The sequence below is a fragment of the Typopeltis vanoorti genome, chromosome 2 (assembly GCF_054136105.1).
Source record: "Typopeltis vanoorti isolate ZY-2024b chromosome 2, IOZ_Tvanoo_1.0, whole genome shotgun sequence".
In the NCBI taxonomy this organism is placed as follows: domain Eukaryota; kingdom Metazoa; phylum Arthropoda; class Arachnida; order Uropygi; family Thelyphonidae; genus Typopeltis; species Typopeltis vanoorti.
In genome coordinates, this window is record NC_143550.1 from 109990391 (window position 1) to 110004031 (window position 13641).

The window sequence follows — 13641 nt, forward strand, 5'->3', positions numbered from 1 at the left end:
TTTGCTACAGATGCAAAAAGTCTGCTGAAGCGGTCCTGTGGATGCTTTTCCGTGGGATATGAGCGCCTCTGGTGGGGGTGAGCCTACCTTTGGGCAAAAGCCACCACTGATTGTTCTTCTCGGTGGTGAGCTGGACCTGTTACTGAGTAGAACCACTGCTGAGTCATGAGTTAATTCGGGTCGGTCACTCTCTGAGATTAGAGTGAACGGAGATCACCTGAGTGTTTGGAGATTCCCTATACATATATAGTGGGAGTGTAAAATTACTTCTTGGTGGCTGAGCGAAGCCACCGCTGAGTTTCCTGTCCTGGAGTGATGAGTTTAGTAGTGATCCTTTAGTGTCACTCAGTGAAATGAAATTTAGAGTGATATTGTAGATCACTCGAAGTTTTTGGAGAGGTATCCCCGCACTTTAACATATCTCAATAAAGGTCGAAACCTTCCTATACTGCTTAGATTTATATACACCAGAAAGGATGTATGTTTTGCATTATGGTATACTAAGGCAATTGAAGCGAAGTCATTAGCCTCTATATATATATACAAGTAACCATTCGTGAAAATACTTCACGCGCAAACTTTGCTTACACTTGGATAAAGATTAAAACAAGAATATAATTTCTTGGTATCTTTGATTTATAAGGATTAGATAGTCCGGGAACTCAATCCTAGAGATCAAAAAATGAAACTTTTCAAGCCACTTCAGACTTCCAGTAAGCTAGGTGGTTGTCTTATGCTAATCGATGAGCATCGTTTATAAGAAATTTAGTTTAGGCACCGGAAAGATTGGAATTGGAGTTTCTTTTACATTGTGGTATCCATCAAGGTAAATACTGTGAGACGAGCTTTCCAGAGAACCGGTATATCAGATGACTGCCTTACCCTAAAAGACCGGTACCACTCGTCAGCCTAACTTGCTAGGTGCTTTAATTATAGTCCATTGTTCCTGAACACAAAGTACATGATCTGCCTGTGTTGTCACTAATAGCAGGACAAGGTTTAATAATGAATTAGCACAATTCCTACAGAGTTATCTGCAGTTCTTTTTGGATTACATATACCTAAAATCAAACAGTCGACGTCTTTTCTGGATTGAAGGATTGGTTTCACATTAAAGGAAGGCTCGTGAAGAGCTACTTGCTAATATGCAGAGCAAGGTGGACTTTTTTTTTTTTGCTCTTCCTCTAAAGAAGAAATTTTAAAGGATGTGATTATCAATTAAAATTAAAATTAGCATCTTTTTTATGCAAATATTAAGAATTGGTTGACGAATTTTAGTTTCATAACGTTCTACGTTTTTTGAACGTGATTAGAACGTTCAACGTTCTAATCACGTTTTTTGTTTACATCGACAAATTCGCTAAATCTTTTTTATTACTACTAGATTGGAAGGCAAAGCAGTGTTGCTATTGCATTCGACAGGCTTTTAACAGCATCTTTATTCTGACATCTATTCCCTTAAGAAGTCTCAAGAAAGAAAGAAAAAGTATTTATCCATTTGTAGTGAAAACGCACTTATGTAATTTGTTATGTTCTACTTGTATATTCTTTTAGCATTAAAAATAGCAATAAAAATATTTCTTAACAAATAACTTCTTAATATTTATTTCAAAACAAATCACTACAGTGTCTTCTTTGTAGACGGCACAAACTTACAAAATCTTCAGAAACATTAACATGATTCCTATAAATTATGTCGTTCAGTGTTCATTTAGTTTTACAATATAGTGCCTAAAACATTCTGCACTCATACCATACAATCCTATTACACAAGGGAACTGAAAAGAAGAAAAAAGAAAATACATTCAAAACCGATTATATACAAATTCGTTAGTAAGTGTCCGTATGAGGGCGCTACATACTCCAATTCAGCCAACGTTTTCTATCATTTGCCTGCAACAATAAGCTACGCAAGCTACTCACTTATTTAAATAATGGAGATCCTAATATCGTTAAAGGTATGTATATACTGGGAAAATGAGGTCATCTATGCACATCGAAACAAAAGCTATTTTAAAGGAACTGTGGGATTGTCTTCTTTGATGTAATGTCTTCGGTAACGTCATCGTCCTTTGGACAACTACGTTCACTGAAGTCAGTCAATTCGGAGGATTCTAAGACCGATAAAAATGTCTTGAATGGAACTACGTTCTTATTGAAGATAACAACATCGTCTTGCCCGCACTCCACAATGGAAAGTCTCCACTTTTTTTTATCGCTTCCTGTCCGACGAATTCCATTCAAATGGACGGACTCCTCCTGTTTTTTCTTTTTCCCTCTTCTTTTGATCGCTTGAGCCACTTTATATCTAGATGTCCTAGCTATCCTTCTGGCCCTTCGCACTTGGTTCTGACGTCTGATTACCAGAGTCGAGCGTCCGCTTTTCCAAAGAGATTCTATAATTTTGTTTCCAATTGTCTCCCGATTGGTTCTGGTAGACCTTTCTTCTCCACTAGGGACCTGTTCTCCTTCCCATAACAAATTACTCTCACTCTTGCTTCTTTCAGGGGACTTGTCTTCCTGCAGAAATACTTTATACAAAGACATGGTCGATTCACTTTTGACCGGAAATACGTAAACAGTTTCTTCAGCTTCACTTCCGCTTTCGTTAGAACCGATCAGATCGAGATCGTTCATGGAAAAAGAGGTAGTTCGTCGAGAACTTGGAAGACACTTTCTCAGTTCGTGGGCACTTACTCTGTATACACTCAATGCTAGGTCATCTGGGGTGTTTCTGTCTTTCGTCGAGTCGGTTTCAAATGCAGGATTATCATAACAGTTCTCTTCGGGTTTCGAACCGTCGTCCAGTTGAATTACAAGATCTTCTACGTCTTCCAGCGAAGATTCGTTATCCTCGTTTGTGCTACTAACGATAGAGGGCAGCACTATCTGGGATTCGGAGTTTTCACTCATGTCGTGGATGGTACCAGAAGATCCTTGATGTAACTCGGTCGAAGAACGCATACGCACTTCACCACCACAAGGACGTGTATCGTGGAATTCAAAATCGTCGTTGGCTATTGTGGTAAAAGATCCTCCGTATATTTCTTCCATCTCATCCGGTGCTAGGACACTGTCTTCGGCTACAGTAGACTGGTAACTGAAAGTACTGTAGTTGTCGGAGAGTGTGGCGTAGATGTGATTATCTTCTTCCCTCCATGCATTTAAAGAGTAACGAGGAAGGTCTGTGTCCACGCTTGGGATCTTGGCGATGGAATCCAAGTCGCTTTTTTCTGATCGTCCTTGATAGATGTCATGCAAGTTATGTCCAGGCTTTTCCAAGATGGTGTCTACTCCATAGATGCTCGGAAGCATGAATCTATTGCACTGTTTCCTACCAGTAAACATGATCGGCTTTTTTTTCTCTTTGTCTCTCTTGCCAGGAGTCCTTCTATAGTTAGTAATGATTCCAATGGGTGTCACTGAGCCAAAACCTCCAGATTGTTGAAAGCTGTCATCATCGAAATACATTCGATATCTTCCATCATCACCTACAAGAGAGAAGAAAAAGAAAAAATATTAAAACAGGTTCAAGTAATTCTATCAGTGATTTTGACTTTACTTAATTCAGAGGATTGCTTTAACATTATCTTCACATCCTGAATTTAGCACTGTTCATGAATGTTCGGGATACCCACTTGATGTAAAAGTCTACTCGTTTTGATAAAAATAAAATATGATTTTATTTTTATCGATCCCATACGTGATAGACTCAAGGCTCACAGCAAATAAATATCGCGCGTGCATCATTCCTTTAATTTGTATTGAAACATTACACTCCCGAAGCAGGCAAATATGGTCAACGTACACCAAACAATTTGAAACAGGATCAAAGAAAAGACCTGAACCCATTATTAAGAAAGAACTTGATTAATAGAATGTCAAACTCTGTATGTCTGGTAGTCCGCAATCAATTGTTGGAAACTGAATGCACGGGATGAAGAGAGGCTTATGTTAACCAACACTGCTGGAAATACCTTCTCTTCGTAGACCATTAATAATGATAATCCCGAGCACGTCATCATTTAATATGTGACACAAAACCAAAGCACTACGCTTGTAGAGATCACATAAGAAACTCGAAAACACTTTCAAGTTTTCGAGTTTCTTATGTGATATCTAGTAGATCGATGGCCATCAGAGAAATATGGTTTTTAACAATAGGTCTTTAACCTGGGATTGCAAGCTCCTCGCGACAAGTCGCAAATCTACAAAATAATTAAACGCGCTTGATAGCTTGATGTTATGTTATAAATCTATAACTGATTACCAATTCTGAAGAATTCTGAGTAGTGGACTCACTCGAGAACTACTGTTTTATAAGGTGGAATGTTATCCTATCTTATAAAGTAAACCACCTTCCTTCGGTGATGACTTGTCCTTTAAAATAAATAAATAAATAAATAAAAACTGAACAGTTCTGACTGAAAGAATTTTAATTTAATTAAATTTAGTTTAGTTAAAAAGGTTTCTCACTTCCTAGCCCAGGTCTGAATCCGGATCTAAGGTCAAATGTGTTGTTCTAGCAATGGCACTACATTGGAGCTGAAAATTTAATATTTTAGAACTGCATTAAAATATTTCAATTACTTTAAATTGTACAATTGTAGTCTAACGAAACTAAATGACATTGGGGGACTTCGTCCTCTGCTTGACCCTCGCTAAAATGCAAGTCACTGTTTATAGAATAATTTTATATTTTTATTTTCATATAAAAGTACATATCAATAGAAAAATGTATTATAGTTCGCTTCCCTCTTGTCTAATAGATGGTGTCTGGTAGATGCTGGTTTAGAGACAGCAGTTTTTTGTTTGTTTGTTTTACAGAGATATTGCTATATTCGTTGCTGATGTTGGTCAAGGAATGTTAACCTTTTAATATCGCATCTCTTATTCTGTATAACAATATTTACAGGCAAGTTTCTTTGGTAATGAATTTTGAATACCCACTTATAAAGCAGTAGTTCTCGAGTGAGTCCACGACTCAGAATTCTGAACCGCATCAAAATAACTCAAATCTCCAGGCGAAATATGTCAGCAACAAATCCAGACTGAATAGCAAATATTCACGTGCGCGCGTGTGTGTGTGTGTGTTGTGTTTGGAGGATAGGTTTTCAGAATACGGGTTTTCTTCCTTCAAGAAATAAATATCTAAAATAATGATATTTTAAAAATAATATTTACGGTATTTTAACAAATGGGTTCTAATTTCTTAATACACAGAAATGTAACCTCTTAATGGTCATTATTGGTCCTAAAACTTGTGGTGGGTCTAGCATAACAACAATGGAGAATAATATTATATATATATATATAGATAGATAGAAGAAACTAAGACGGAAGTGTAGATCAGAGTAGCAGCATATAAAAAAGTGGAATCATAAACCACTTAACGAATTATTTATCGTCTGTGCATTTAGCAAGAATAACAATACATTTAACATTATAGAAATGTAAGCCGATTAAAAAAAAAAAACAGAATGCAAAAAACATTTCCTCTTTCTATTTAGACTTCTAAATCCAAATCACCCTATCCTATTAAATAGCACAGTTTAACACCAACAATTCAGAGAATCTGGAATGCCAAACTGAATCCTGACCTACATATCCGAACAGGAAGATGCACAGAACGAGATATAATTCAGTTTTGCTCTGATAACCCACAAGACAACGAGATATTACTGTATTCTAAACAGTGTGTTCTATTTTATCTCCACCACCTCCTGGTAGATGGCGCTCAGTTCCACATGACAGGCTCTGTCATTCTTTAATGTTTAATTCTAAGAAAGGTTTAGAAAAAGAGAAACAAACACCAACTTCAAAACCTCCCCCTATTGATCTTATAAACCAAGCTACTGATCTGTTTATAATATGCAATAGACCAACAATATCCCAGAAGAGATCTAGATAACTGTAAAAAAAAAAAAAAGAAAAAAACTACGCTGCTGAGGATTACTTTGAGCTTCTTAGTGTACGCTTATTATGATGGCAAACATCGTACACATCTTCTCCTGCTGTGCCCCGTCTGCCTGAAGAAGAAAGACTGGGTGGGCACGGAATCCCTTCTTAGTACCCCACCTCCTTCTGTGCTTTAAGAAGAATCTTCAGTGTCACAACACTCTGTCAAATACAGTTTCCCCTCCCATTGCGAGGTAGATGGAAGCTTACTCAAAAGGTTTTAGCTATCTGTCAAGACAGGTCAGTGGGAATTGAAAAGTGTTGGCCACACAAAGAGATATTATGACAATCACTTTTTAGGATACGAAATAATAACTTCCAGTTTCATATTCCGCATTATTTTCAGCTCATTCTTTTTATGAATGAAATCACGTATAATCCTGTTCTGCATTTGGGATATCTAAATTATATTCTAACTACCTGTACTATAATGCAATGTTTCGTACTTCCCTTTTAAGGCTTTCCTCGTGTTTGTTGATTACTCACGACCAATTCAAACTTACTTCCCTTAACCTTAATTTTGTTACCCAAACGATAGTAATCTAGATATGCTTTGAGTAGAACAAATGTCTAAACCTCTATTCATCAACAAATGATTCAAGTTCGCTAACAGATGAAGTTAGCAAACAATAAACAATTACGTTTGCAGTAACAAAAAACCCATGGCGAAATGGACAAAGAGACTAGAATAATGGAGGCATGGTACTTATCGATGTAATCACAGAACACACACACACACGCTGTTTACTCGCCATAAAGGTGATTTGTATCTAGCATTCTTACAAAACTATACATAAAAAAAAATAAATAAAATAAAAAATAAAAATAAAAAACAGTAGAAATAGCTAGCGGACTTTTGACTAGAGTGGTGTCTAAAACCGGAGAACTCTATACAAGAAAATCACTAGTCATGTTTTTAGCATAATAATGTTTACAACGTAACGTCTTTTTTTAAATATTCAAAATTCAAAAGAGATACAGTTCAAATAAACAAATATTTAAACAATTTAAATTAAAAAAGTTTTTCATTTCTGATTGTATTAATCTAATGAAATAACGATAACAAAAATCGCTTAAAAATTTTTAATGGATATTTAATTGGTTGTTTATTTTATATAAAACTGTTTCTGTTATTTGTATTAAAATTATACGTGGCTAAAGCATATAAAATAAAATGACTTAGGGATAAGCATAAATTCTGTATTTTTTGTTAATTACGGCGACTCATGGAGGAATTGCAAGAGAGGGCGCTGGCAGCAAATATTGAATCTTTTTATTCACCGGTTGTTAAAAGAAAGTTGTTTGTTTAAACACATCTAAAAAAATATTCCAGAAGGCTCTGATAATTACGTAAACACAGATATATTTATTCTACACCGTACTTGATTATTTAAAAAAATATATTTAGACTGTATAATAGGGTTGCCAGAGATGATATAAACATCGGATCAAATCCGTTTTTTTATATATATATATATCAACTCCGACTGTATTTTAGGAAATGTACTAATGCGTTGAAAGAAATGTTATAGAGGGCGCTAGCAATTGCACATATATATTGGAGAGAAGGGGAAGATTCGGTTTCGAGACGTTCTGAGAAGTGATTCTACCCACTGAATTTTTTCTCTTCTTTTCTTTCTTTGTCGCCTAATTATATATAAAACTACATCATTACTTCCCTTAAAAGTTACTGTGACCTGTCTAGGTTTCATGTATACAGTACTTATTTAGGTCGGAAGGTAGATCTCATTTCACATTTACCATAATGGGAAACGATTTTCAGTGAAGTTTCGTAAAAGAATGAACGCATAGAAAACGTTCTGATTTTTCTAGGTCATCGTTCTTAAAAGATAAATAGCGGTCGTAGTATTATCTCATCCAAATCACTGACAGTTTGTCTAATTATCCTAATCTACATGGAACTAATGCAGCGCTCTTGAACGCTGTGACAGTGACACGTCTTAAATAATATAGAAATGTACGCCCTCCTCTCTCCAAATAACTGAATAATATTAAATAAAATTTCCTTATTATCCAACATAATTCAACTGCAATAATAAAAACGAATTAGGATTCTGTAATTCTTCAGACATTAGCAGTCCCAATTTAATATTTTTAATAGTTAAGAACATTACGATATTCTTAAAGATCCCAGAAACGCCGTAAGCAACTCTCCCGAGAATTTCGACTGAAATGTCTCACAACCTCTGTGCTAACTTTCTTATTCGATCTCCCCCAATCTCCCCCCCCCCAACAAAAAACATAGATTTAATTTTTTTATTCAAATTTAATTTATTATTTACCAGTGCAATTTTTAAATTTCATTTACAAGTTAAATACTGCATTACTTTTCGTTTTATTCGCAAAAATCTACTCAGACCGAATAACAGAAATAATTATAACTGAAATGAAGGTTTTGGTCTCGACAATATTGCTCGAAAAACCAAGACAAACGTGAATCGGAATAGAAAAATCGGTTATCGATCGGAAACGGAAAAGAAAACGATACAGAATAATAAAACTAGCAACATGGAATGTTAGAGCGATTAATGGAAAAGAGGAAGAACTTATACAAGAAATAGCCAAAAGAAACATTAAAATATGCAGCATAACATTTTACTTATTTTACAAAAAAAAAAAAACAGGGAATGGAACAATGAACATAGAAGACTATATATATTTATATACAGTTATTTATATATGCCCCAGAAGAAGGAAGAAAAGAAAAAAACAGAAGCTTTTTATGAGGACTTACAACAAATAATACAAGAAATAAAACCAAATGAAAAATTAATTACCCAAAATTCCCAACCAGTATCTAAGCTTTAGTTCTTCAACAAGTGTTCCAAGGCAGTTCATGAGAAAAAAAGAAAAAAAAAATATCGCAAATGGCTTGAGAGTATAACTTCCCACTCAACCTACATTGTAGCTCGCAATAGCTGAAAAAAAAAAAAAAAATCAAAATCAAAATACTACAGACTTGCCTCCCATTCTAAAGACTTTCGAACCTTCTGACCCCTATCCAAGACTATCAGGTACAAACTGCCAACCCACACTTCCACCATCCTAACATCCACATGGTACTAAAATAAAGAACTTTTATTATTAAAAGACCAGAAGATCAATGATAAAATATACAAAGAGCCAACAAGTTTCACTAGCCACTGTCTAGCATTTTCAAGGCTGAACTGGTGTGAAAACAAATGCATTGAGTTACATTTCAAAAACACACACTTTAGTAACTGTTAGGCCGTTACATTTTGTTCCTTCTGTTTGAAGGCGTGCATGTGTTCGAAAGCTTCAGTCAGATTCCGGTACATGACCACGTGTTGTGTAGTTTTTTGCATATTGTAATTCTGTCGAACTGAGAGAGATGATGAGATTTTTCCATATGTCTTTAAGAATGATACCCTGATTTCTATTTAAATTATTGCCTGTGCGTAGTACCACAGCTGCTTCTTTTAAAGTTCTGTATCTGTAGTCATTCTCGATGTAAGGCATAGAACTGTTTTTCCAATCTATAACGTGATTTGATGTTGAGAAATGATGAGCTAATCCAGATGTGATGATTCTATTATGATTGACATCCCCCACATGTTCCTTCTGTCTTATTTCAAAACTTCTAGAAGTCTGACCAATGTAAGAAAGGCCACACGTGCATGGAATTTCATATACTCCAGGTGGTGGAGATATGCCGATGACGTGTTCATCATCTGGAAAGATACCATGGAAAACCTTCTCGGGTTTTTGAACAAAATTAACTCACTACACAATAAGATCAAATTCACTATAGAACTAGAGAAGAACAAAGAACTTCCTTTTCTTGACATCCTGGTGAGGAGAGAAGATAACAATTTCCAACTGTCCATTTACAAGAAACCCACAGATACTGGTAGATATCTACATTATTCGTCCAACCATCATAGATCACAAAAACACAGCATCATTCACATGCTCCGTAATAGAGCCTTAAGGTCTATTTCAAAAGAAACAGATGTGCAGAGAGAACTGTCACTAATAGCTAGAACTCTATCTCTTAATGGATACCCTTCTAACATTTTAAACAAATGGCTATTTAAAGACAACCACCAACAACGTGTTACGGTGCCCCAATATGTATCCACAGCTATCATTCCATATATTAATTCAGTTTCCACAAAATTGGCGAGAATGTTAAAAGCTCATAACATCAGAGTGGTTTTTAAACCAACTACCATGATCAGACAAATCTTAAGATCACCTAAAGATGAGATACCTTTCTTCAAATGTCCTGGAGTATATGAAATTCCATGCACGTGTGGCCTTTCTTACATTGGTCAGACTTCTAGAAGTTTTGAAATATTAAATCCACATGGTACTGTTAAAAGAAAACTGAGCTAGTGTCAACATTCTTCTCTTTCAATTTCTGCAGTGATGACCATGGCAAAGAATTCTCCCCCCCCCGCTACTACACACACACACACACACACACAATGAACAAGTATTCAGTCTATGCCATGTCTAGTTTTCTGCTGTAAAGAAATCAGAATCTTGAACAACGAACAGCATCAAGGCATCTAGTCCTGATGTCATTAACTATTGTGCTAAAAACTTATTTTCCGGAATTAACACCTGTCCTATATCGCCTCTTCAATCTTTCCTACTCAGCCAGTGTTAGCCAACAAGTTCCAGTAAAGATATTCTCACTTCCGTTTTCTTAAAAATTATGGAGGTCATCAACAGTCAACTTCTGCACCACCACTTCCTAGAAGTGATTAATGACCAACAATATGGATCCTTCCACTCTTGAACCACAGCTGATCTCGTAGCATTCCTCTGGACTCAAGTTATAGAAAGGAGTGGAAAAACTGCACGTGGTCGCTCTCGAATTTCTAATGCATTTGATTGGATCTGGCATAGAGGACTCATCAGCAAACCACCATTCTATCCTATGGCCTGTCTTTACCCTCTCTGGTCATGCACTGCGTTTTATGGTAGATAGTTACCTTTTCAGATTTCCCCACTAATGCACAATACCCCATGGCTCTTTACTTTCACCCACTGTCTTCTTCATTCATTTATTTATGTACAAAAATTACCCGTGCTCACTGACTTCAAATCCTCTGCATAGCTATGCTGATGACAGTAAACTACAGTCCTCCGTCTCAAACGACAAACTGCAGTGTCCAATCATTAGAAGTCTCAAGATCTTCCATAACAAATGCTTTAAATCCTCCTCACTATTCTTCAATGGAGCAAGGACACTCTTGGGAACTTCAACATTAGTAAAACAGAATTATGTACATTTCCCATAAGAAGCACCTCGCATCATTTCCCTTCCCTTTATTTTTAATAATATTCAGATGTCAAAACATGATCAGCTTTCTCTTCTTGCACTCACTTGCACCCCAGCGTATCCTGACATCTCAGTCATGGCCTCTGCAGCCACAAAAAAACTCTATTTGTCGCACAAAGCACTACTTTTCTCCTTTATAACGATTTATGAATTCCAATTCTGTCCAAATATGGAACAGTACATTTGGGGTGAGGCACCTAGGTGTTAACTAGCATTGCTTGATAATATTCTATAGAAGGAAATTAGATTAATTGATGATTCCTTTCACGGAATCACTCCAATCCCTCTCTCACAAATGTTAACTTTCTGTCTTAGCCTTTTCTTCTGGTACTTTCACGTCAATGCTTTGCTGAATTGGTTATTATCATTTCTCCACAACCTTAATAGTAAGGGCAGCTGCTGGTTAACATCCATTTACTATCCACCTCCAAACTTACTGAACTAGCTTCTGTTTTCTCTTTCATTACATGTATCACTTGTCTGAAATAGCTTCTTTCATTCTGTCTTCTATAAAGACTAAAACCTTCAATTATTCAAAGAAAAAGTCCAAAAATTTCTTTCTCCTTCCACTCCTCTTATCCCCACTTGGCACTGATGTGATTTCGATTTTGCAACCTCTCGTCTATGGGTCTGATTTAAAATAAAAATGGAAGAAATAAAGAAAGAATTATTACTTATAGATGCTTGTGTAATCCTCTGGAAATGATGCTAACAGACTGAAGTAAGATGATCACGGTTCTGCTTGTCAACTATAAAAACTTTATCTAGCGCTTTCTTTGACCAGTTCCATCGAGCGTAGATATCACACTATCTCAGACATAATATATACCTGTTAGGGTTTAGGGGTATGAAATAATAACACTTATTTTCTATATTCTTTCTCCTGAAAGCCTTGATTTGATCTGCTGATAGATTCAAGCACACCATCAGTGATAGTTGATGGATGGTGACCAGCTGGCAAATGATGTCAGAAAGTAAGGGATAAAAAAACTCATCTATCCCTTTGGGAATTAAAGGTATTAGAAGATTTTGTTGTTTATAAAAATAAATCAATCCATTAACGCCTTTTATTCCTCTAGGTTTTAAGATCTATGATAAGTCCAGTTTTTTTTTACTAATCATAGATCAGTGGTATGGATTTATGCTATGAAAAAAAGAAAAAAGAAAAGAAGAGAAAAAGGGAAGAAATTCAAGTAACAGCTTAACATTTCTAGAACTTTCAACCGGTGTGACAGATGCTTCACTAGCAACTTTTCGTTCCACAGTCTTCTGCGCCTCTGCAACTAAGCAACTAACTTCCTTGATGGCTGCTGACTGTGCCATGATGGATGGTTTCCTTTGACCACCTTCTTTCCTTCTGTATTTCAAATTTTTAATGACCTCATATCATATCAGTAACTTTTCTGAAGACAATGCATTCGTCATAAGACAAACCTACAGTGTGGAAACAATCAAAATTTCAAGAATTTCTACAACAGGGATCTGCCTTTCTTCATGCCACCCTCAAGGATTGGTGAGTCGGTTGTTTAAGTTATGAGCAACTAAAACTATGAGGCGAATTTATAAGTTTTTTGGATTGAATCCTCTCACCTCTATATGACACCAACTAACTCCCTTTCACGAAAAAAAAATTCTTAAAGTTTTCTCGCATCCTAGACAGGTTTTTGCAAGCAAAAAGGTGTTTGTCTTTCGATAGTCCTGTCGAGGTCTCTTCATGTTAAGTGATCCAGCTATCGACGCTGGATCACTGTGCGCAAACATCGTACAATAGGGAGATGTTTTTTATAGCATCAACCTTCAAAAAACTTATAATGTCAGTAACATACTTCCACATAACAAATATCATTTAAATTGAGTTCCTGTTAGCACTTTGCATGAAAATACAATAGCATAACCACAAAGGGATAATAGGAGTAATTTAGAAGATAAGTTAATAAACAAAGAACACGCAATACTATAGGCTTGTCCCTTTTTCGTGCTCATCATAATTAGGACATCTAGGAAATGTTAAACCTTGAGCCAACTAGAAGACGCGTAACCTTCATTCACGACAGTACAAAACAATGACCAATACCGTACCACGTGACTATTAATAATTTATATAACTGACAGGTTCATCCCGTAAGCTATAAGATAATTACACAAATGAATGCAAAATTAATATAGAAAAAAAAAAAAAAAAAAGAAATGCGAAGCGATACTCATGAAAGTTTATTCAGGAAATAAAATATACACACACTGAGTTGCTAAGGTGACCGGACGTCCGTCTCTGCACAACTTTTTTTGATAGTCACTTCAGTCGATTACAGAAAAAGAAAATTAAATTAATAATTTAATTTTCTTTTTGA

At 35.8% G+C, this 13641-nt stretch overlaps 1 protein-coding gene across 1 annotated transcript in view; it reads right to left on the bottom strand.

The window, feature by feature from the left end:
* Positions 1–1575: 1575 nt before the first annotated feature.
* The window catches only part of LOC150109331 (uncharacterized), a 79208-nt gene continuing 67142 nt past the window's right edge, over positions 1576–13641 (bottom strand). The window contains exon 3 of the mRNA XM_090407457.1: positions 1576–3491. Within this exon, the coding sequence (XP_090263583.1) occupies positions 2014–3491 (1478 nt within the window). The 3' untranslated portion in view covers positions 1576–2013. The remainder of the gene's footprint in view (positions 3492–13641) is intronic.